Source organism: Gallinula chloropus (assembly GCF_964237585.1).
Source record: "Gallinula chloropus genome assembly, chromosome: 1".
Lineage (NCBI taxonomy): Eukaryota > Metazoa > Chordata > Aves > Gruiformes > Rallidae > Gallinula > Gallinula chloropus.
Genome location: NC_140085.1, coordinates 4,205,205 through 4,231,504, shown reverse-complemented (window position 1 = coordinate 4,231,504; position 26,300 = coordinate 4,205,205). Strand labels below are relative to the sequence as shown.

Sequence of the window (26,300 nt, the reverse complement as noted above, 5' to 3'; positions counted from 1 at the left end):
GATGTGTCAAACCACTTCCTACATATGATAGCACGCACCGCCACACTAAGTTTGATTTCCTGGTTAAGAACTACTAATACCTGAAGAGAGAGGAGCTCTTATTGTCTCCTGCAGAGCCATACAGCGAAGCGACGATTTGCTGACAGAATAGCAAAGTCCTCGACGCACACGCAGGGTAGAACAAAGTCCTCGCTGCGCACGCACGTGATGCTCCCCACCAGTCTAACCAGGCAGCAGTCAGCTCCTTGGTTTGGTTGCTCAACTCATCGCTTCTGAGAAACTTCATCATCAGTGTTGCGGAGAAAAGATGTGAACAAGTCCCATGGAGCTCAAGTGCCTTTTGATGTGGCTCTTCTTTGGATCCGTCAAGGGGAACAAGCCAGGTAAAAGACTAATTCTGCCTTTTGGGGAGGGAAAATATGATTTGCTTTTTTGTGGTGGCTGCTGGAGGATGTTTGCAACATCCTGGCTCCTTTCAGGTAGGGAAAGATGTTAAGAGCTTTAAGGAATTAGTGATTCTAAGGAAGTGAGAGAAAAGGGTTTTGTGCCCACAAACCATCAACTGCAGACAATCCAAAGCACTACAGGGTATTTTTTGTCTGAGTAATGTACGTATCCTCCAACCCATTGCTGGCACGGTGGGCAGATCAAAGCAGCCTTGTGCACCTCAGGTAGCTCTTTGAATTTGGGGTTTTTTTTCCATTTTGCATGCAACCTTAGGAAATATAAAAATAGACACTGAAATGTCAGTATGGCTGTAGGTAAAATTGATGGCAATGCTATTAGTTAAGAGCTGCCATTCAAGTTTGCTATGGATGCTACAGATACCAAGTATTCTTTCAGCCACGCCTTCCAGCCAGTAGTGCCTATAAACTGTGAACGGAGGCAAAAAATCCACTCAGCATAATTTTACACATTTATAAATTGTGATACTGCTTGTATTTGGGTTACTTATTGTGACAAGCGCGTGCGCTGAGAAATGGTCTGGTGGTATTTTAGCATATTTCAATTTAAGCTGCTTTGTTCAGAGGGAAAAAGGAGATCTTACATTCTCAGTGCTCCATAAATGTGATATTTCCTTCTGCATCTGCTGGTGATGTCTGGGTTGAGAGGTATGAGCAGAAACAGCCTCAGGCAGGTTCTCAGATACTTTGGTACTATAACTGCTAATGGATCGCCTCTAAGAGGGCTGCGAATTTTACTTGGGGCAGGGCATCTCAAGGGGAAATCACACTGCTTATAACTGAACTCATTAATGCAGGAGGTACCTTCACAAATACCTCACCCCCCAGGTGATTTTATTCTCATGAAAGCCGGTAAGCGCTGTGCCTTTTCCTTCACGGGGCATTTTCATTGCTAAGTCAAGTGCTGGTGCCCATGGCAAGAGTTCAAGTGCTGTGAGCAAAAGCACCTCTCTGAGAAGTTCAATCAGGGATATGTAAATAGGATCGGTTCTGGGATGAGTCAGGTCCCTGATATCACACTTTCTGTATTACTGGGACTGGGACAGGTTGTGAGATTTCTTGCTGACAAGTCTCGTTTATAAGAAATCCTTCTGTGTTTTGTTTTTCTTTTTTTATTTTTATTAAATGGAGGGGTATTAGTGCAGCTGCATTTTATGCCATTTGATGTGATTTAATTCTCTGGTGAATGAATAAATGCACAGCATGGCATTCTTCACTGTAAGCTCTTCTTTCCTCAGCTTCCTGTATTTGTTTTCAATAACTCTCCCAATAAATCTAGTGTTTATATAGATTTTTTTAAAAATTCTCCCTGCAAATAATATGCTGAGGTAGAATCACCTCTTTTTTTACCAAATTAGGAGGTTTTATTGTAGAAATACCTTCAGGCAGAGATGCCTGAAGTACTGTGGCTATAAGACCTATGGTTTTTAATTCATCAGTAGGATCAACAAGGAGACCTGGAACCAGACATAGGAAAGAAAAGGGATAGGATCTAGGTCAAACTGGTCAAAAAACAACTATGTCTTAATTCGTACAATGGCTTAGTCTTTCCAGCTCATCCCAGCACTGGGATGCCTGACCCTGCCACAGATGATGTTTGCAGGATGGTTTCTGTCAAAATGCACTATAAAGAATAAATACCATTAGGGGAAAAAGAAAATAAAAAGCCTTTGTTTTACAGAACTGTTTCACTGATAGGTCTCAAAGTGCCCTCTGAAACTAAGGCATGGGATAATAATTCATTTAGGAAAAAATAAAATACACCTTAGTGCTAAAGAGGAGAAGAGATACACTGATTTTCTCATGAGGAGCATCACATTTATCTCGTTTACTCTGTACTGCACCAGCCCCTAGAAGCTGCAGGCATGGATGAGTCTTGAAGTATGCTAGGTGAAGGTCAAATACAAGACAAAAGCTGGCCTGTGCTCCTATGACCTTTCCATCTTGCTATTCATCTTACAGGAATACACTGAATAGATTTGCAAGTTAAACCGGGGAAAGGATTAAAACTCACAAAAGAAAGAATTTCATTCCACTGAATTTCATTCACACAAGATGGGTACCAGATCTCAGTCATTTAAATGAGAGGAATTTCTTTCCCATTATACTTGCATATTAGTGCTTGCTCCCATGGATTTGCAATGCAATGTAGAATAAATTAAAGTTGTCAAACACATGCAAGTGTTTCTTGTAAGGTCAAGCAGAGAGCAAATACCTTTGTAAACCTTTCAGCAGCCCAACATCCAGCTAAGATTTAAAAAAAAAATAAATTAAAAATAGTTAAAAATGTGGTTGTGCCAAGGAAAAGCAGAAGCTATGGACAGAGATCCTGCAGTATCTGCTTCTGCCTTGAGATGGAGAACTCTCCCCACCTCATCAGAAATGAGATATCATGTTCTTCCCTTTTGTCACAGCAAAAAAATTGGAATCTTTAGTTTCTGCTAAAAGCCACAGCCTTTGACTTTGCTCCCAGGTGCCTTCAGAGCATTGCAATTTTGCTCTCCCTGCTTTCTTCCTTCATGTTCAGCTTTGTCCCTTCTGTTTTTTCTGTTGCATTAATTGTATCTTCAAAGCCCAGCTCTTGGATCTTTTCTACCCATTGTTCCCATCTCATGACCTTGATCCCAAATCTTGCAACTACATGGTTTGGTGAGGGTTATTTTTTTCTCTATCTCCTCAAATCCTTCTCCAAATCTCACATTTCCAAAGTCCTTCCATGGCTTTCTTCACTTGAGTCTCTGCTCCTGAACTCTGCTCTGTCACCTGCTGCTTTTTCTTTATGTTCTCTGTTTGTCAAGTGTGATCCCACCCCAGATAAATATACGGCCCTCTTCATTTGGAAAATCTTCCATGCATTATGAGGTCATAAAAATCATCAACACTAACAAATAATTTCCATTCCCCCTCTTGTTGCTCCAGCAAAAAGCTCGATGACTGGTCTTAGTCCACAAGTCAAATGATGAGTCCTAAAGCTGCATTAGGGTGACTAAGCTGGTGAAGGGATTGGAGAACAAATCCTATGGGGAGTGGCTGAGGGAGCTGGGGGTGTTCAGCCTGGAGAAGAGGAGATTGAGGGGAGACCTGCCTACAACTACTTGAAAGGAGGGTGTGGAGAGATGGGTGTTGTTCTTTTTGCCCAAGTGACAGGAGTTAGGACATGGGGAAATGGCCTCAAGCTGTGCCAGGCCAGGTTCAGATTAGATGCTAGGAAAAAAATCTTCACCAAAAGGGTTATTGAGCTCTAGAACAGGTTGCCCAGGGAGGGGGTTGAGTCACCATCCCTGGATGTATTTAAAAGATGGGTAGACAAAGTGCTCAAGGATATGGTTTAGTAGAGGACAGGGATGGTTGGGCTCGATGATCTCAAAGGTTTTTTCCAACCTAGTGATTCTGTGATTTGAAATCAGAAGAGTCCCATCAGACATTTTTGCACTGTTAGCCAAGACTGGGACACATTCTTGTTAACCAGTTCAACTCTCTATGGAGAGGATATTCTCTGCTGCTTTTCCAACCCAACAAAAGGGAAGATTGAGAAAGTTCCAGCCAAAGAAAGGGCTCTGAATTTCTGCTGCTGTTCAAAAAGCTAATTTTCTTTCTCAGTAATATGCTCTTCACTTCAGATGAAAGTACCAAAGAGGCAGGTGTTGCTGAAGTCACAGCTTTAAATAATACTGTAGCCAAAGCTGTACAAAACCCAAATGTCACACACCAAAACAAGACTTCCATGTACGCTGTTCTCAAAACCAGACACGGTGTTCTGCCACGATACCAGGTGCAGTGGTTGCCTTGAAAAAGTTTGAGCTCTGTGGCTTTACCACAGAACCAAGAATGTTAGAAACACCCAGAAACAATAGAGTAAGAAAAACAAATGTTCCCCATTCTTGACTTCGTACATTTTCTACGCAGTGCTCCGTGCTTGGACTAGTTTTCCTCCTTCTCCCTACCTTAGGAAACACTCTCCCTCTTCCCTAAGGCTCCCTCTTCCAATTCCACGTTTGTAGTCCAAGTCCCCAGCCCAGCCTCCCTGCCAGGACAGGCATGAAATTTATCTCACTTAACTCCAGCCTTCTGCACCACCACCACCTCCACCGAGCTGGACCTCCACCATAGCCAGGGCAGAGACAGTAGTGCTTTCAGGCAAAAGTTCTTCTACCAGACTGCAGATAAGTGTGTGGTGACTTATGTCTTGTAAGTGTCTTTCTTCTGACTACACAGGGAATTCAAATGTCTGTTTGTTGTCGGCTGGGTGATACCATACCTCAAACCAGGAGTAAATCAGTGATAGATAGGCATAGTTGCGTTTAGGAAGAGGAGAAACAGATCCGTGAAGACACATCTCTCCCAAAACTCATTTTCTATGAACCTGCAAAGAGTTCACAGAATCATAGAATGGTTTGGGTGGGAAGGGACCTCAAAGCCCATCTAGTTTCAATCTCCTGCCATGGACACAGACATCGCCCACTAGCCCAGAGTGCCCAAAGCCCCATCCAAGCTGGCCTTGAACCCTGCCAGGGATCCAGGGGCAGCCGCAGCTTCTCTGGACACCCTGTGCCAGGGCCTCCCCACCCTTATAGGGAAGGATTTCTTCCTTACATCTAGCCTAAATCTACCCTCCTCCAGTTTATAGCCATTACCTCTTGTCCTATTGCTACAAGCCCTTGTTAAAAGTCCCTCTCCAGCTCTTCTATAGGTCCCCTGGAAGGCCACTATAAGGCGCCCCTGGAGCCTCCTCTTCTCCAGGCTGAGTTAATGGACAGCTCCTGCTAGTTCAAACTCCCGTTTACTTTACACTGACTTTCCAACAGAGACACATTCTAGCACAGCAAACTCAGCAGACACAGTACTGCCTAGTCTTTAGAATAGGACATACCTCTTCTGCACTGGTAGGAATATTAACACTCATCTCCTGCCCTGTAAGACTGACCTCTCCTTCATTACAGTCTGCTTTAAATCTTGCACCCGGTGATTTCATTGGCATTGCACTTCTGTCACTTAAATTGCAAGCTCATTACTACTCAGATGACTTTGTAAGATAATGTCTGCATATTCTACAGTATAGTTTACCAAAATCTCACAGGCAAATTACCACAGACTTCAGGTTTGCACCCCAGCCCCAGAGGTGGGATCTGTTGCCAGCTTATAAATCCACATGGATGATAAATGACATTAATCAGAGGGGAAGGAAGCAGGCAGAGCTGTGGCTAGCTTGTTAGCAGACCCTTTGGGAAAAAGTTTTGAAGTTAGAAAAAGTTCATTACCATTTCAGTCCAGTTGCTGGTATCAATTTCTTTTCTTCCCCCATATCGGTTTCATCGTCAAGAGACATGCTCTATTTAGAGAGCACATAGTTTCAGGCAGCATATGAAGCCCCAGGGCTGAATTAGCTTTTCAGGCACATCTGGGGAAATGTCTTCTTTTTGGCATGGTTTGATTTCCTGGTGTCTCTGGGGAGAGGCTCTCTTCATCTCTGAACTGGGCAGGTGTGTGAACTGCCTTGTTTCTTCCACTGCTTCCATCCAGTCATTCAGAACAGCAGGTTTCCTACTGATCCTGTCTTACCACCCTAGTATTTAGGGGAAAATCGTCCTGGTTTTGTGCCTTGCCTTTTTAACTTGACATAAGAATAATGTCAGTGCCGGTGACACACAGCCACATGACAGAGGAAATTCTGAGCTTAGGTGATTATGACATGACTCACTGTCTGTGTTTACCTAATACTAAATATATATGTTAGAAAATTTCCCCCTTAGTTTCTCCTGGACAAAAGGTGTTGTTCTGATACCTTCTCTAACACACTGCTCTGGCAGCTCAGAAGCACAAGAGAAATAGGCAGGAGAGCTTCATAAATCCTAGTACTGACAGCATATCTGCTATGAGCAGTCTTGTGTTGGGTTGGTAACTTGTTTGAATAGGAAACCTCAAGGAAGAAACCAAAGCACTGAAAGAACTGATGGTGATTTAGCTAGTGGGTTTCTTTCCACTGAGCCTCACTAATGATGCTAGATTTTGAGGGTAACCAAAGGCAGCTAAGCTTTATTTAGGATGTGGCAAAAGATGGCATGGCAGGGTACTCTGCCTGGCACCAGCCTCCAGCAACTCCTATGTGGTATATGATAGCTTATATGGAGGTCCCAGTTGCCCTAAGACACCTCAAAGGGCACCAGGCACCATCACTTAAGCAGGAATAGCAGGAATCCCACCTATCTTGTGGCTCAGATAACAAGGAATGGCTTTGTGGTTCTCAGAAAACTTATCAAACAATTTTGCAAGCACACCAAAGGTGACAATAACTACTTTTTTAATTCTCATGTTTCACAGATGCCTATCATCTGAATTCACTAGTCTCCTCCTAATTCCAAGGGCATGTCTTCCTTCCCTATATGATAATATCTGAAACCATTTCCAAAATTTCAAGAAATGCTGTAGGCACCTCAAACCCCATTAATACAGGGAGAAATGCAGATTGCCAGCTGCCTTGGGAGACCTATGTGCTCTAGCAATTCTGCAACCAATAGCAGTGCTAAAGCCCATGAATGTAATTACACCAACTTTTCTCTTTGACTCATTTGAAGACATTGTGTTAGGAGCTCTGGGAGCTCTTCTGGGTTTCATGGCCAAACTATAGCTTCCATTCTCAGAGAGACTTCGCTGAGTGTGCAGTCATTATTAAGAGTTATTATCACATTGACTGCCACATTACCCAGAGTCCTAGCTGATAATTAGGACTTGTTTGTATAAATGTGGTACAAATAGCTGACCAGCGCAGGAAGTTTAGGACCCAGAGGTAAAGCAGGAAAGTACAGAAGTAATTCTGATCAGCATGTTGCATGACTTGTTCTTGAAAGATGGGTGAAAGACCTCTTACAGAAAATAAGATGTACAAAGACACCTGTTGTGGTTTAACCCCAGACAAGAACTAAGCCCCACAAAGACACTTGCTCACATCCCATGGAGGGATGGGGGAGAGAATTGGAAGAGTGAAAGTGAGAAAACTCATGTGTTGAGATGAAGACAGTTTAATAAATAAAGTAACATACATGCATGCAAGCAAAGCAATCTAAGGAATTTATTTCCCACTTCCCATGGCAGGCAGGTGTTCAGCCATCTCCAGGACAGCAGGGCTCCATCGTGAGTAACGATGACTTGGGAAGACACATGCCATCATTCTGAATGTGTGCCCCTCTTCCTCCTTCTTTCCCCAGCTTTATATGTTAAACCATGACATCATATAGTGTGAGATATCCCTTTGGTCAATGAGGTCACCTGTCCAGGCTGTGTCCCCTCCTAACACCTTGTCAACCCCCAGCCCACTCGCTGTTTGGGTGGTGTGAGAGGCAGAAGAGGCCCTAGCTCTGTGTGAGCACTGCTTAGCAGGAACTAAAACCTTTCTACACTGTCAACACTGTTTTCAGCAGAAATCCAAAGCCCTGTAGTAGCTACTGTATTGGGTCTGGCTGAGGTGGAGTTAATTTCCCCCCAGCAGCCCTCACAGTGCTATGTATCAGTGTTGATAACACACCAGTGTTTTGTCGACTGTGGAGCAGTGCTGGCACACATCAAGTTTGTCCTTCCAACATTTCCTTGCCCCCCCTCACTAGTAGGTTGGGGGTGGGCAAGATCTTGGGTGGGGAGACAGTCAGGGCAGCTGACCCAAACTAACCAAAGGGATATTCTGTACCATATGATATCTTCTTAGCAATAAGAAGCTGAGAGAAAGGGAAGGAAAGTGGGATCAATCATTTTTTAATGATGTTTGTCTTCTGGAGCAACTGCTATGCATACTGAAGCCCTGCTTCCTGGGAAGTGGCTCAGGTCATGCTCAGGTCCCAGACTATTAAATACATCCTCATTAACCACACTCTCCCCCCTCTCCCCTTCACATCCTCTGATATAATAGAATCATAGAATGCTTTAGGTTGGAAGGGACCTTTAAAGGTCATCTAGTCCAACGCCCATGCAGTGAGCAGGGACATCTTCACCGGTTGCTCAGAACCCCATCAAGCCTGACCTTGAATATCTCCAGGGATGGGATCTTCACTACCTCTATGGACAACCTGTGTCAGCGACCTACCACCCTCCTGTTGAAGAACCTTTTCCTAATACCCAACCTAAACCTTCTCCTTTTGAGTTTAAAACCATCACCCCTTGTCCTATTGCTACATGCCCTCAGGAACAGTTCTTCTCCAGCTTTCTTATAGACACCTTTCAGGGACTGGAAGGCTGCTGTAATTTCCACCCAGAGCCTTCTCTTCTCCAGGCTGAACCAGCCCAACTCTCTCAGCCTGTCTTCACAGGAGAGGTGCTCCTGCCCTTTGATCATTTTTGTGGCTTCCTCTGGACACGTTCCAACATGTCCATGTCCTTCTTGTGCTGAGGGCTCCAGAGCTGGACACAGCACTCCAGGTGAGGTCTCACCAGAGCAGAACAGAAGGGCAGAATCCCTTCTCTTGATCTGCTGGCCACACTGCTTGTGATGCAGCTCATGATGGGATTGGCCTTCTGGATTGTAGATGCACAGAGGTGGCTCATGTCCAGCTTCTCATCCATGAGTCCCCCCCAAGTCCTTTTCCTCAGGGCTGCTTTCAAGCACATGAACTCCTAACCTGTATGGATAATGGGGGATTGTCCTGACCCAGGTGCAGGACCCTGCATGTGACTTTGTTGAACCTCATGAGGTTCACCTGAGCCCACTTCTCCAGCCTGTCCAGGTCCCTCTGGATGGCATCCCATCCCTCCAGCAAATTAACTTCAGCACTCAGGTGTCATCAGCAAATTTACTGAGGGTGCACTTTAAGGTGCACTTGTTCCAGCATAGCTTATCCATGGGCCACAATGCCTTCAGAGATATACCTGTTGCAGCACAGACATGCAGCATGGCCACAGGGGCTTCAAGATCCTCCTGCTCCAATGTGCACTTATTCGCAGCCACAGATGATTCGTGGTGTCCTGCTCCCACACAAACTCCTCCACAGGCTGCAGTCCCTTTGTCTCAAGTTTTACACTGTAGTTCCAGCCTGTCCAGAACAGCAGCACAGAAACAGCAGTGACACCCTGGCCATCAGCCAGCCCAGATGCATCACCATTGCTGTCATCACAATGATCCCAGGCTGAACAGAGTCAGTAGAGCACTACAGGAAGCAGGGAACAAAAAAAGCAGCCAGTAACAACCATTAGACTACTGTAGGTAAGGCATCAAGCCCCAGGGCAAGTACAGGAACTTGCCAATTAACAGCTAAACAGCAACAACAGCTAAAGATTGGATCTAGCACATTCCAGTCAAACCTGTTGTTATCTCAACCCCTTCCAGCCCCATGTTAAGTGCAAAAAAGGGTTGTCATGGTTTAACCCTAGCTGATAGCTGGGCTTGCTCACTCACTCCCACCCAGGTGGGATGAGGGAAAGAACTGGAAGAGTGAAGGTGAGAAAACTCATGGGTTGAGATGAAAACAGTTTAATAAGTAAAGCAAAATAAAGGTGTACAAGCAAAACAAACCAAGGAATTTATTCCCCACTTCCCTTCAACAGACAGGTCTTCACAAAAGCACAGAATTTTAAGGGACCTCAAAACATCGTCTAATCCAACCCCTGCCAGAGCAGGATCACCTAGATTAGGTCACACAGGAACGTGTCCTGGTGGGTTTTGAATGTCTCCAGAGAAGGAAACTCCACAACCTCTCTGGACAGTCTGTCCCAGGGCTTGAGCACCTTCACAGTGATAGTTTTTTCCTTATGTTCACATGGAACTTCCTCTGCTCCAGTTTGCACCCATTGCCCCTTGTCCTATCATTGGACACCACTGAGAAGAGCCTGGCTCTGTCCTCCTGACACTCACCCTTTATATATTTATTGACATTCATGAGGTCACCTCTCAGTCTCCTCTTCTCCAAGCTGAAGAGGCCCAGATCCTTCTTCCTGTCCTCATAAGGAAGGTATTCCACTCCCTTAATCACCTTTGTGGCCCTGTCAGCCATCTTCAGGACAGCAGGGCTCCATCATGCATAACAATGTGTCCCAGTTTTGGCTAGGGTAGAGTTAATTTTCTCTCTAGCAGCCAGTGTAGTGCCATGTTTGGGAGTTAGGCTGAGAGCAGAGCTGATAACACACTGATGTTTTCGTTGCTGCCAAGCAGTCAGGGACTTTTCAGTAGTTCATTTTGCCCTGCAAGAGAAGGCAGGGGAGCTGGCGGGGGACATAGCTGGGACAGGCAACCCAAACTGGCCAAAGAAGGTATTCCATGCCAATTGCATCATGGTCAGCATAAAGGGTGGCTGGTGAGGGGAGAAGTGCACAGCTCCAGGACATGCAGTTTTTTGGGTATGGTCCAGCTCTGGGACAGCCCTGAGCTGTACAGCCTGAGTTGTGTGGTTGGGTGAGAAACTGCATTGTCTATCACCAATTTTGTATATTTTGCTATAAAAGTCCTATTATTGTTATTTTTCTCTCTGCTGTCCCAGTAAAGTGTCCTTATCCCAACCCATGAGGTTTGCCTTTGGTCTTTCTTTTCCCTCTCCCTCTTTCCCCCAGAGTGAGCACCCGCGTGGTGCTCAGCTCCTGGCTGGGGGCTGAGCCATGACACGATGGCTTGGGAAGACAAACACCATCACTCTGGATGTGTGCCCCTCTTCCTTCTTCTTTCCCCAGCTTTATATGTTAAGCTATGACATCATATAGTACGGGATATCCTTTTGGTCACTGAGGTCATCTGTCCTGGCTGTGTCCTCTCCCAACACCTTTTGCACCCTCATCCCACTCGCTGGTGGGGTGGTGTGAGAGGCAGAAGAGGCCTTGGCTCTATGTAAGCACTGCTCAACAACACCAGAAAAACCCCTCTATATAACAAAAACATCTCTATATTTTCAGCACTGCTTCCAACACAAATCCACCACCCAGCCCCATGCTAGCTACTGTGAAGGAAATTAACTCTATTCCAGCCAAATCCAGATCAAAAGTGAGAAGGGATAATAACAATGGGTATCTCAACGTGTCCATAATCATGCATGGCTCCTCCCAGTGTGAGGACTGGTATAAGTACAAACCCAAAAGGTGATGACTTTGATATCAAACAGATTGGTGGGGAAGTCTAGGATGGGAAGAGAAGCCAATGTTTTGAAAGGTTACGATGGTTGATAAGCAGAAGTTTCTTGAAAATGGGAGAAAACTATTTGACGTGACAGTGAAACAGGAGTCAACAGAGGGAAGCAAACAGAAGGTCATAATGAGACCTAGGAAATTAATCTTTCCAGATACTTTCTACATCAGAGACAAGAATATAGTTGTAAAGGCCAAAGATGTAGATACTGCAGTGGTTTAGATGTGAGAAGGCAAGAATCTGAATGACGTGGATGAAATGAAATGCTTGGATCCTAGGAGTGTTGTGTGAGATCCAGCTGCAAGGGGGATGAGTTGACTCGAAAGTGCCAGCTTGGTGGGTACTGCTTGCTGTCACCCGTGTGCAACCATTTCTGCAAGATCCTTATCTGGTGTGTGCAAGTTCAGAAGAACCTAATTTCATTTGATCATTGATTAAAACAAAAGTTGCCCTTTATGATGAGTAGACTAAATGCTGTGGGTTTTCTTAAGAAGAGACTAAAGAGATTTAGGTTTGAGCCTTGTGCTGAGATTCAGATCTGCAGTCTGCTTCAAAGAGGCTTTTGAAGTCTTGAGGGAAACATGCTTTTAGCTTTCAGGGAAAGTGAGAGTGATCTCAACTTGCTGCTAATCTGATAACTCTTTAATTTTAATCACCCTGACAGTCTGTGGTAAACCATGTGGTTAACTATTTCGGGTACAGTCGCTTCTCTCGAAGCCACAGTCTGATGCAGTTTACAGGGTGAATCCTTTGATAACACGATACAAGGGGATTAAAATATCCCTTGCACAGTTAAGCCACTCACAATACCTTTCATTGGCACCTTCCTCAAACTTTGTGACTTTTACTAGGTGGCAAGATGATGAAAAGTAGCAAGGGCAGAACATATCAAAGCGAGAAAATGATGGGTGGCTCTGAAAGAAAAGGGCATCACAGGACAAGGTCTGTGAGCTGCTGATTGGGTTGCTGTCAGCAAAGCATGGCCTTGTTTCAAGGAGAAGGCACTTTGGGAGTCAAGGACAGACACCAAATGATGCACAACTATCAGGGATTCAAGGCCCTTTCACAATCATTCTTGCTGGTTGCTTAGGCTGCCTTAATTATGGCTGCAGAAAATGTGAAGACACAATGACTAAGAAATTTTATTCATAATTACTCTTACTATTATGCATAAGCATCAAGGGCCACAGATCGTGCACCCAAAGATCCCAAATGCCAGACCTGATGCAACCAGCCTGTTCTATCAACGTCTGGGTCTCCAGCTCAGCTTCAGTGGGCTTTTCAAGTGCACTGAAATGATCCAGCTTAATTCATTCCAACTGATTGAGAAGTATATTTAGATGTGATTTGCTGATGACACAGCACTTCACGTCCTTGTTTTGGGACAAGTTATATTTAGGTTTGCAAACTTATTTCACAGTAAGTTGCTCTTTGGTGTGCTCAGACAGAACTGAGAGTCTACTCCCCTTTCAAATGTTTGCTTATAGATGATTGCAACTTTTAATGACTTAGTTTTGCCTATAATGCCTCACTGGTGCAGGCAGTTAACTCTACAGTATGATCATGTAGGGCTTCACTAAGAAAATATTGGTAGCATTTCATGATGCCCATCTGCTGAGTGCAGAAAGAAAGGGCTCAATCATTTGCTTCAGGCAGAGGGGTCCAGAGCCTGGTGCCTCCCACCACCACTTCCAGCTGCTGCAGAAAGTCCTTGCTGCAGTATCCTTTCCAGAAGAAACACCAGGGCCCCTCCTAACCAAATACAGGCTTCATGTCACTTGGGGGAGACACTCCCAAGGGATTTTTCTGTATCCTGAACAAATTTATAATCATATACAATGTCAACAACCAACTCCAACGTGAAGAAGGCTTTGGAGGGTGGGATTGTTCTGAAATTAGAATTAAAAACATTCATTTAAAATAATTAATAATTTTGCCAGAGCTTCTTCTTGTCTTAGAAACAATCAAAGAAATAAAGCTTTGCTACCCTCCTGTTCCCTTCGGGGTACCCAGTTTCATCCCTCAATATAATTTTAGCCTTATGACTGAGACCTGAGTTAGACCCCAAATACTTAACAGAGCTCTGGACATGATCTTGTACAGATAAGACAGAAAGATGTGGGAAGTCCTTGGTGAATAATGTAGATTAACAGGCTTTCCTGATTCCTAGGCTCTCTGTCAGAAGCATGCCCACCGCCTCCAAGGACTGAATTTGCTGATAATGCTATTGTGTTGTATCCACTGGGCACCAAGCTGTATTATGTATGTGAAGAAGGCTATGCAAGAAGAAGCGGTCAGTACTTGGGAATTCGATGTGACTCTACACAGGGGGCTGCTTCTTGGATCTACACAGACTTTGAATGTGTTGGTAAGTGATTATTGTCCTTTTTCTACATTTGTAGAGATTTGTTTTTTTCCCAGTGAGTCAGTGTAAGATGCTTGGCCAGAGAAAGGTGATGAAGCTGGTGAAGGGTCTGGAGCACGTGTCCTATGAGGAACAGCTGAGGGAGCTGGGGATTTTTAATCTTAAGAAGAGGAGGCTGAAGGGAGACCTTATCACTCTCTACAATTACCTCCAAGGAGAATGTAGAGAGGTGGGAGTCCATCTCTTCTCTCAGGTAACAAGCAATAGGACAAGAGGAAATGGTTTCAAATTGCAGAGATTTGGGAGATTTAGGTTGGGTATCAAGAAGAACTTCTTTACTGAAAGGGTAGTCAAGTATTGGAACAGGCTGCCCAGGGAAGTGGTGGAGTCACCATTCCTGGAGGTATTTAAAAGGTGTGTAGATGTTGTGCTTGAGGACATGGTCTAGAGGTGGACTAGGCAGTGTTAGGCTGTGGTTGGACTCGATGATCTTAAAGGTCTTTTCCAACCTAAGTGATTCTCTGATTCCTCTAGCAAACGATTTTTTTGTGTGTGTCTTTGAAAATTAAAACTTGCTTCAATTCTATCCTGCCTCTCAAAGTTTGGGTGTTCTGCCTTTGCTGTGCTATTCATCCTGCTGCAATTCAGCAAATATAACTTCTTCCACAGATAAGAAAATTCTGTTGTCAACAGCTCCCACGGTGGAGTTAAATTTTACACAGAAGCCAGGAAAAAAACCAGAGGGATCCACATCCCAGGAGCAAGAAAACCTTCCAGAATTTTACCAGAAAGGTAAGCAAGAGACCATTCATTACTGTAACGTTTCTCCCACTGATGTCCATGGAAGAGGTGTAAGATGATGATGAGTAATTTTTAATCATTTTGACAGTCAGAGAGAAAGAAATGATTATTACAACACCTTGGTTGAATTAAGTCTAGGGTGTAAGCAAAGGAATATTTTATATTACAAGAAGTAATCAGGATATGTATACCAAGCCTACCTAATATATATAATATATATACATATACACACACACTAGGGATATATATATATGGAACTTTTAACATATATATATATATACACACACACATACTGGGACCTGTACTACTCAATATATTCACTGATGACCTGCATGAGGGAACAGAGTGCACAGTCAGCAAGTTTGCTTGTGACACAAAGCTGGGAGGGGTGGCTGACACACCAGAAGGCTGTGCTGCCATCCAGCAAGTCTTAGGCTGGAGAGTTGGGTGGGGAGAAGTTTAATGAGATTTAACAAGGGCAAGAGTAGGGTCTGGCATCTGGTGAGGACCAACCCCAGGTGCCAGTACAGGTTGGGGACTGGTCTGTTGGAGAGCAGTGTAGGTGAGAGGGACCTGGGGGTCCTGGTGGACAGCAGGATGACCATGAGCCAGCAATGTGCCCTTGTGGCCAAGAAGGCCAATGGCATCCTGGGGGGTATTAGAAAGGGTTAGTTAGTAGGTCAAGAAAGATCCTTCTCCCCCTCTGCTCTGCCCTGGTGAGACCACACCTGGAATATTGTGTCCAGTTCTGGGCCCCTCAGTTCAAGAAGGACAGGGAACTACTTGAGTCTAGCACAGGGCCACTAAGATGATGGAGTGGAACACCTTCCTTATGAGGAGAGGCTGAGGGAGCTGGGCCTCTTTAGCTTGGAGAAGAGGAGACTGAGGGGTGACCTTATTAATGTCTATAAATATGTTAAGGATGAGAGTCAGGAGGACAGAGCCAGGCTCTTCTCAGTGATGGACAGCAATAGGACAAGGGGCAATGGGTGCAAACTGGAGCAGAGGAAGTTCTATGTGAATATAAGGAGGAAATTTTTCACATTGATGGTGATGGAGCACTGGGACAGGCTGCCCAGAGAGACTGTGGAGTCTCCTTCTCCAGAGACATTAAAAATCCACCTGGATGCATTCCTGTGTGATTTAGTCTGGGTGATCCTGCTCTGTCAGGGTGGTTGGACTAATGATCTTTCGAGGTCCCTTCCAGCCCCTGTCATTCTGTGATTCTGTGATATCTTGCTTGTTCATATTTTTTAAGTATACAAATCCTGTTGTTTCAAGAGCAACAGCAGTGTGTAAAATCTATCTGCTTAACTGTGTGCTGCCTTGTGATCCCACAGGTTTTTGTGGTCCTCCCAAGACTGTTCCACATGCCGTTTTAAACCTGAAGAAACAATATTTCGTAGGGCAAGTATTACTTTTCAAATGTCAGAAAGGTTTAGATAAGCAGCCTCCCATCTCTGGCATCCACATATGCAAGAAGGTGAATGGCAAAATCTTCTGGAGCTCCCTTCCCGTTCAATACACCAATGACAGCAGTTCTAGCAACAAGTGGCCTTCACAGATTACTGAGTCAGGTAAGATGGTAGCTTTGACATCACATTAGTGTCATGACCTGTTCATTCGAGGTCCAGACACCCCAACTCAGCACATTAGTTCTAGGGAACAATCTGCCTGGGGTTTGGGATGGAGAGATCAGCAACCTCGGGGCTCTGACACTGATGGAGATGTTATCTTTAGCTGATGGAGATGATATCTCCATGGACCACATATCTGCATCCTACTTTGCCTTGAGTGTCCTTTCATACTAACTGCAAATTTTCAGGAATTTATGAGCACATAGATCCACACTGCCATATACTGGGAAGAAAATAGTAGAATAAACTTTTCTCTTTCTTTTTGCTGGAAGCTATAGGTCATCTATTGTTACTTCACAGTAAGGGACTCCAAAAGGTGTATCCAAGCATCACACATGATTCCTCAGGGCTTTCTGATCCAGAGTTTAGCTAGTCCATAGCATACAGCAATGTGTTTCAGATCTTAAAACACCAGGAAGGTGTTTTGCACGAAGGGACAGCAAAGAAGCCCACCAACATTGTACTGTAGTCTTTCCAGACCTAGATTCAGCAGGGCATGCACCATTGTGGTCTAGTATCTTGAATTTCAATGGTTTGGGGAGCCAACAGGACTCTCAAGTGAGGCTGCAGAAATTCTCTCTTGCTTTTATGCTTTTAAATGTGTTAAGCAAAAAAAACCCCTAACCTTCATGGCCTCTACTCCACCCAAATTGCCCACCTTTTCTGATGGCATCTCAATTCTACAGTTCTATAGTTAACGATTTCAAGATGCAGAGAGAAAACAGAGCCCCTTTCCCAAGAGTCTGTGACAGCACTGAGGGGCTGGGGCTATCTCTGGGCAGCTACTGAAGATGGAAGGACCCAGTTGTCCACCACCTCTACAATCCTCAGGCTTTTATTACCCTTCCAACCTCCTCAGAGGCAAGGGAGTGCAGTGGGCTGAATTTTGAAGTGGTGGGAGCCAATGAAATGTTGACATGTAATGACTTTTCCTACCCACAGAAAGTGGAAAAAGCCTTTCACCTGTATTTGGGCCTTTAAGGGGAAATTAGTCTTGCAGAACTGTAGATGTCTACTGCATAGAGGCCCACATCTGAATTGGAATGCCTTTAAAGACATCAGAGAGGAGTAGATGTTCATAGTGCTGTGTTAGCTGTCCTATTTTACATCTATTTTAGCATGAGATGAATCACACCTTTTAAAGACTTGTTTCTCCCCAGTTACTATAGCAGAGCCCAGATGACTGTTTCAGAGACCACATCTATGTAACCATAGGTCAGATGAATGCCAGCCTTGGTGTCCCATACCAGGCCATGTGGTAGAGCAAGATGCTTTGGGTAGGCCCTTTAGCCTGCAGAGCAAACTTTCAGGTGACTCTTGGCCACTGTTTCCTCTCATTACTGCTCTGACTATAGTAATAAATCACCTTTCTCCCTGGGCATGATATTTCAGCATTGACCCATGGCTTTCTCCCCTTCTTCACAAATCTAGCTCTTTTGGAACAGTGCACAGATCAAAGGATTCTAGATAAAGCAGTCACAATTTGTTGTTTGGCTTTCCTCCCTCCTTTAGGACAGTGATTTTCTTTCCATTGATAATTTCAGTTGGTACTACCAGGATGAAGGAAATTCTTGCTACGATGCAAATTACCCATCAATGTACCAGTCAGAAAATGGTACAACCTAGCAAAGAGCCAGAGAATACAAAGGTTTGAAAATCAGGGTTATGTAAAACATGAAACTGGATGATGAAATAGGACATCTTGGCCTTTAATTCAACAGGACAATAATTGCAGTTTGCCACAAAACTACACTGAAACCTGAGCAAGGTCAGGTCTTCGTAATTAGCACACCCAATATTTATTTCCCTGAAGTGTCGCCTTTCTCTTTGTTATGATGGGAAACATTCTCCCCTTTCTCAGTTCTCATCCCAGTATTGAGCACAAAGAGATTTGTCAGGAGACCAGTTTTACGGAACCTGTTGTTGAAAAAGTCCCCATATCTCATACTGACTCAAGTCTAGATCTTCCTTTTCAGAGTAAGGGAGAAGCTAGATTAATTTCTTGCACAAGAGAAGTTTTGGGTTAAATTTCAGGGGAAAAAGGGGTTGAAGCCATGTTTCCAAATCCTAGTTTGGCATCTTGAAGGCCATCCTTCCCAATCTCATACGAAATAAAGACTTCAGCTGGATCCTGTTGCCTGGAAGACACAGTTCACTTCATGCCCAATCATATGTTGATATCCAGGCTGAAAACATCTATTGATGGCCAAGAAACAAACATGGCAATTGTTGCGTCTGCTGTGTGGAGGGAGAGATGTCAGACCCAGACTGACTCTATCCTCATCACCGCTTTGATGCTCACACCAGAAAAGCAAACAGTACAAAAATCAAGATTTTTTTTTTCTCTCTCTTTGTAGATTTGCCTCATCCACCCTCTTCCTCATCTGTGATACTGCCAATGAAAGGTATGCCTTTTTGTTAATTGGATCAACTTCAGCCCATCCCCCAGAGTAGTTACTTTGCCTTTCAATTTGCTCTTCTACCAAAGAGATACACCTCTGTTATAAGAGCTAATAAATATACTGCAAGAAACATCTATGTCCATGTATTGGGTGAGAATTCAGTACAGAAAGTGTAAATAGAGACGATTTAAGGACATAAGCTTTTTAGAGAGAGATCTTCGAAGACTCATAGAGGATGCAGAAGAAAACAGATCGACTGCAAGTCTAGTTTTTAAATGAAGCAATTTTCAGATTCTTTCTCTGAGATTTTCTGTGAATTCAGTGAACAGCTTCAATTGGGAAAAAAAAAAAACCCCAGGAAAATGTAAATATTTAAATGATGTGTTTCTTTCACATTTTCAAAGGAATAAAAAAAAAAAGAATGGACATCATATAAAATATTTTCTCACAGGTAAACTGATGCATTTAGAGCAGTCTGAAGAGGTCTTTTTCCTCTCCCTTCCCCATCTTTCATTCAACAATTAGCTGCTAAAATAGAAATCGTCTTTTACTGTTCATATGCTCAAGACTTTGCACAAGAGTTCTTGATTCCAGATGGAGTCTGCTGACAACTGTAGCACACATTATAATAAGGAGGAATAATGGAGTGAGATAAAGGAAGGGAAGGAGGAGTGTGGCAAACTATGCCAGAGGCCTCAGCATCGGTACTCCCTGGTTATTTGGCCGTGGTTGCTTTCTAGTTTCCCAGGTCCTCTCTGACTGGGTCCTGTTTGCCCCAGGGAGCAGAGCAGTGGGGCGATATGGAAGCACTATTGTCTCTGGGCATGAAGGCAAGATAAGCCCCTATCCCATGTCTTGCCTGTTTCCCCCAGTTGGAATAATTGCATTAATTACAGGCAAAACCAGGTGCTAACTGTGATGATTTTTTGTTTGTTTGTTTGTTTTAACAGCTATATTCTTTGTTCTGCTTATCATCCCTGCTGTCTTTGTGTGACTCACCAAGCAGAGAATACAGTAAGTGGGATGGAACCAAGATACTATGAAATCTAAAACCAAAAAAACCCAAAAACATCTTATCAGTGGAAGAGCTATCAACCAGACCCAGCCATCTCGGTACTGTACTGCTTAGATTTCTGAGTACCTTCTTTGGTATGAAATGAATGACCCTGGATTTTGGGTTGTCTGGTTCAGCTATTGAATACTGGAACAAGAAGAAGAGGAATCAGAGCTTTTGAAATCAAAAAACCATGCTTTATCCCAGACATTGTGGAACTGAGAACGACAGTTCGAATGCTGGGTGGAAAATTAATCTCATGGGGAAATTAAGGGTAATTATGCAAATATGTTGGTTTCACATAGATTATGCAACCAGTCTTTTTCTCTCTGGCTAACCTGTGAGAAGTCTGGTGGAGCATCTGCCACCATGGCCACGTAGTTCTTCTTCCTTCATCCCCCTGATTTCTCAGTTGTGTCATGACGACTTTGTACTTCAGACTTATTTTAGTCTGGCCTCCTCTCTGTTTCTATTACTACTCTGAGATGCACGATGGTTGTTGCTGTTTACAGGCTACCCACCCTAGTTAATCCATGATGTCCCTATTTGACACTTGGGAGTTCTCCTTTTCTCCTCTCTCTTTGCTAATTCTCATCCCCCTTTCTCTTCCTGTTCCTTATCAATTACTGATGGTCTCTGGTTCTCTGCTGAACGGAGAATTTTCTCCAAGAGGAGGACCTTGTGAAACCACATCAGCAGTGTCTTTTTTAACCAGTTCACAATGGGATAAAGCCATAGAAAGTGTAGACAGCACATTCAAGCATGTTTTAGTAAAGATGATCAGCCGTGGTGGAGATTGTCTGGCATTGTGGGATTTCTGAGAACATGATGGGGGAAAAACTGTCAAGAATGGTCTACATTTCACTGGCCCTGTGGTGGAAAGAGTGATGAAATAGCCAGTACCAGATGAAGCAGCAACTGAGATCCTAAGTAGCATCTCCTGCGAAAAAGACTGTGTGGTTTCTCATAGTAAATACAGAAGAAGCCATAGAAAAGTTGACTCTTCCCAGCTGTCTTTTTCCTGCTGTAGAGAAGATTTCCCAGGGAATTGCAACATTAAGACACAACCTCATGAAATAGGTGCCTTGCCACAGAAGTAATCAGATTGTACTGGCAGCTCCAAGACCAGCAGTGGCAAATGAAGAGGAAGCCTGGACACTCAAATCTACTGCATGAAGGAGGCTGAAAACATTTTGTCTTCATTCTTACAGGGACAGAGTGACTTTCCACCTACAGAATATGTGTGGAGGGAGCACACCCCATCACTGACAGACAAGGCCTGGCTGAAAACGCTTCCAGAAACACTTCTCCTCCTACCATATAGCAGATGTACTGCTAATATAACCGCAGCCTCTCAGAAGTAGCTGGGCGGACACGCGGACCGCTTGCCCAATCATGTTAGATGGTGGCACCGTTGTTACAGCCCCCACACCACCTTCCCCACAAAGAGAGATGCTGGACACCTGGTGTCCCCTGTCCCTTCCCTACCCAGATGGCTCAAAGGCAGTCACGCTTTTCTCCTCCTCACGCTGTACCTCCTGGAAAAGGAAATTAAAACCATTTATGCTCTGCACATAAGCTGAATATCTCACTGGCTTCCCTCATGATTCAGTATCCACATGCATTCATCATCGCCCCCCCTCCTTTCACTATTATTTTGGACTAAGCCCTTCCATAACAGTTACTACATTATTCCTCCAGCCCAGAAAAGGATGCTGTGGATTGTGGCAGCTGATTAATTTGACAGCTCCTTGCATAGCTTCAGAGCACCAAAGAACCTAATGCAAAGGCATTTGAGGACAGACTCAAACATACACAGTACTTGTCATGTTCTTATATTATTGGGAAATTGTGAAGTTGGAATGGTCTTCTGCTTCTTCTTGGCCATATTCAGCCTGGCAGGATGGGGTTCATCCTACAAAACACAAGCATCCATGTTTGAGGCAGACACCAGGGAGGAACGACTGCCTTTAAGAGAGCAGTTCATCTCAGCCTATTGCCTATACATAGATGGATGTGCATGTTTATGTTTATTTATCACACACACACACATATATATAGGCCAAATGACAATGTAGAGGGCAGGTACAGTTGGACTTGCTGATCTTAAAGGTCTTTTCCAACCTTGTCATTCTGTGATTCTGCGACTTATGATCTAAAGACACGTGATTCTCTGACCCTAAACAATGCTCAGACTGACCAGATTTAGCCATAGATGTTTACATGGCATGCAACAAAGCAAAACGGGGTGAAACCCTTCCTTTTAATTCAGGAGGTATGAGACATTAGGGTCGCTTCCTATTTTGTGACAATATATGTGTCATTGCTTTGCTGGTTTGCATTCCTGTTGAGTTACCCTCACTCTATGGGCTTGGTATTTATACCTCCCATGGCTTTTTTTATTACTGTTGGAATAGGGCTTATTTGTACTATGTATCTTTATAAAAATGGATGTGTAATGGTCTATCACATGCTGTTGTATTATATGGGAGCAAACAATCTGTATTTACGTACACCTGTCAGCTGCTCTGAAGGCTGCAAGCAGTGCTACTAAGCTCTTATGCTTCATTTGGTTGATGTGGTATTACCTATTGCTAACATACCTCTGTTAAAGGCTGTGTTTAGGCTGGCACAGCTTGTCCCGCTCAGGGAATTTCATTGGAGAAGGCCAGTATTTAATCTACTCCTAGCATGCATGTTGTTATGCAGAGAACAAGAACAGAGTCATGTACCTCCTACTGCTCCAGTGGTCTTTCCTCCTTTCCCTAGCCAGCTTGACTCAGGGGCCCTCTCTCCATGTTCTGTCTTGGTTTCTTGGAAATTAAGGGACACTGCTGGCAAGGGATGTGGAGGCAATAGCAGGTTACAGACCGGACAACTATTATGGGGTTTAGTTTTCCTTGCTATATGTGTCTACCTAGAGAGCCTGAACCCAGGTCACCTCCAGCATGGGGGCTGTCTATGTACTTTATCAGGAAGCTATAACTCTCAGTTAAGCTTTACTCTACCCCTCGGTAGGACTTGTTGACCCTCAGGTGAAATGCATGTGACTGAGAACTGACCCTCCAGTACAACAGGCAGAGAGCAGGTAGGAATCAGTAGGACCCAGCCTGTGAGCAAATGGTTGCAACTGGAAGAGGCTGTGGCCAGAGGCACACCGTCACCACCGCGCTTGCTCCACGGCTGCTCTCACTTGGTTCACACCAAGATACGGGGGGTTGATGTTTTTATTCTGTAAACTTTGACTTTTCTCAGCATGGAACAACAAATAAACTGCCATAATAAACTGTTACAGATGTTTAAAAGGCAGCCTGTACTTCTTGTTATTGATCTAAGCCTTGAAAAATGAGAGATGTATCTTCTGTTGCCCTCTCACGCTAGTGAAAGGTGTGACAGAATCAGGGACCTGCTGCAGGAAGTTTTATTCTATCCACATCATGCTCACGTATATAATATAACACTTAACCTTTAAAATGCAGAAGGAAACTGAAAATATTTGGCAATTTATGTCTCCAAAATAGATAATGGAAGTAATTAATGTTTTTTTTTACGCTGTAAAGGCAGCTGAGCTCCCTTAACCCTCCCCAAGGGGTGGGAATACACAAACTCCTGTACCATTGCCAGGATCCCAAGTGTGAGAAAACGTGTTTTTCCTGAAGTCTGCAGTGTAAGAGTTGTTTGTACATTGCAGTACATCAGCAGATGTGCCTTCATATGGGTGCATCCATGTCAGCTGGTCCCATCTCAGTGGAGATAAGAGGAGACTAGAGACACTCAGCTATCAAATGCAGATGTCCACCTTGGCTGAATAGTTTTTCATACCCCAGGGACTGCATCAGCCATTGACTCCATTGACTCTACTGGGAGCTCAGACAGCTGCTCATGTGGAAATACTAATAGATTGATCTGATTGTCTAAAGATAACTATCTGCCATGATGCATGGAGACATCTACAAAGGGCTGGAACAACACAGGACCCATGGGAGGCCTGTCCTCCTCTGCACTGAGGATGCCAAACAGCATGATTTGCTTGTGCCCAGCCTGCAGAATTACCCCTATGTGCAGCAATGCCCAATGAGGGAGCTGGATCCTAGCCCTAGAAGTCAGGAAGTCCTGCAGAATCTGTGACTCACCCCTGTAAATTCATTGCTGAAGAAACCTGATAAAAATATTTCCTGCCACCCTAAGATAAAAGAATTTCTTAATTTTAAATTTAAGGGTTTGGGGTTTTTTAATGAAAAATAAAAAACAATAATAGGTGAGGATCTTATGAACAAGTACTGTTTGGTGGCCAAAAATGGCCCATGTCTTAAGTAGATACAAGGCAAGGAGACAATGAAACAGTACAGGTCTGCCTCAGTGACAGCCTTAACACTGCAGCTGCCTACACATTTTCTACATTTGTTTTTGCTTTTTCTATAGGAATAACAGCATGGCAGGGCAAATATGTGCTCACCTGGGCTGCATGAAGGCATGTGAGCAGACACTTCAGGGCTCCACCAAGCACCAGTCATTTCCAGGTCTCTAATCCTCTAGTTATTTTTTTCCCCTTCAGCCTTTCTGCAGAGAAATTCAGGGAAGATATTCCCTACCTAGATTTCATTTTCAAAGCTGTACCAAATAAGTCCCTTTCCATCAAGACACTCCCAAGGTGTCATCCCAAACATAAGGAGGTCCATGTGGGAGGAGGGTGCAGTCCATGGCTGCAGGGAAAAATGCTGCTGCTGCTGCAGAAATAGTTTGAGCCTCATGCAAACACCCAAGAAACTGGTTGTTCTACCCTGCCCACAGCCTCCACCTTCCCCTGTCTTCCTCACACAGCCCCTTCAACCACCTGAAGTACCGCCAGGACCCAGCTATGCAACACCCAAGGAGTTCAACGGGGTTGAGGGCTCCTAGATTGATGCTGAGAGCTCAGCAATCCTCGGGGAGGCTCCTGGGGAGATGTCACCGTAGGTGTCCCCAGGAAGCCTCCCACCTCCTCAGGGAAGCTGTCGGCAGCGCGGCGGCGAGCTGACGAGAAAGTTGATTTCGCTCAGCAGGTCTGAGGCGGGAGGTGGGTATCAGAAACATCCTGCTTCAGCATTTCCAGACTAAAAACGATCAGAATTTCCATTTCAAGGGGAATTTGGAAACTCTTGGGGTTTTGTTCTGATTCAGACTGAAACCACATTTTGAAATGACAAAGTTTCCTCTGCACGAGCACCCTGTTTTCCAGCTCGCGCTGCTCAAAACCAAAGTTTTCTCTCTCCTCCAATTTTTAGTATTTTCATGCTGCTCAAACTCCCTCAATCCTCAGTAAAGTTCTGACTTGGGGCAGTTCAAGAAGAAAATAAAACCAAAGGGGTTTATACTTTCTTTTTCAGCCTGAAGTGGCAGTGCACAGTAAAATGAAGACAATACCATCATCTCTTTATGGATTGGAATTGGTGACACCAAGGTGACGTTGCAAAGAGGTCTCAGTCCCAGTCCAGTGCTCTGAACATGCAGAGTCAGGTCTCAAAGCCCAGAAGTAAATTACTGTTTAGCATTCATGCATAAAGCATCGGTCTTCCTTTACTGAACTAGGAAAACATGAGCAGGTTACTCAGAGATCAGATTCAAGTAACATAACTGGTGAAAAACATGTGGTTGTGTAATTTGTCAGAAACAGCATGCAGATTTACATGGTAAGTACTTTACAGCAGTTGGTGTGATACTCAGAAAGCAAACAGTTCATAATAGGAGGCCTGGCAGCCTGGATCTGATAGCATCAATCTCACCCATAGCATTATAGCATGTGAAAAAAAAGCAATAACCTGAGTGGTGTAACATTGTACAGACATAGCATACACCCTTCCAGCACATGCAGTGTTATCTCAGTGTGAACTCTCTTCCCCAACTCAAAGCTTTATTGTTTCCTTCTCATCAGACCAGAAATCCTCATTTTCCTTCCTGCTGAAGGTTTCCTCTAAGCCCAGTTTAAGGTTGGTCTGGCAGAAGTTTTCATTTTCCCTCTCCACTCATTTGCTACCTCTGTGCAAATAACCCAGTTGTTTTGATGGTGCCATTCCAATTTTGTAAGGTCTCAACAGATTCTTCTGCTGTCTCATACCTTTAGCTTACATATTCAGGGCCTTTCTGTTTATCCCATGCTGGGTTTGGCTCTTGGAGGTGCCATGATTTGTATCAGAGAGAGTGTGGGCAGTAGGTCTGGGGAGGTGATTGTGCCCCTGTACTTGTCATTGGTGAGGCTGCACCTCAAGTGCTGTGTCCAGTTCTGGGCTCCTCACCCTAAGAAGGACATTGAGGTCCTGGAGCGAGTCCAGAGAAGGGCAACCAGGCTGGTGAAGGGGCTGGAGGGCAAATCCTATGAGGAGCAGCTGAGGGAGTTCAGGGTGTTCAACCTGGAGAAGAGGAGGATGAGGGGAGACCTTATCACCACCTACAACTACCTGACAGGAGGGTGTAGAGAGGTGGGCGATGGTCTCTTCAGCCAGGTGACAGGA

General features: G+C 44.3%; 1 protein-coding gene across 1 annotated transcript; it reads left to right on the top strand.

Moving 5' to 3' along the window:
* Nucleotides 1-322: 322 nt before the first annotated feature.
* LOC311204972 (uncharacterized protein) lies at nucleotides 323-24,860 on the top strand (the record flags this gene model as incomplete). The annotated part of the gene is made up of 5 exons (XM_084279239.1): nucleotides 323-383; nucleotides 13,736-13,921; nucleotides 14,588-14,710; nucleotides 16,060-16,296; nucleotides 24,799-24,860. The coding sequence occupies 5 exons, from the start codon at nucleotides 323-325 to the stop codon at nucleotides 24,858-24,860; spliced, it is 669 nt and encodes a 222-aa protein (XP_084135365.1).
* Between the last annotated feature and the right edge of the window lie 1,440 nt (nucleotides 24,861-26,300).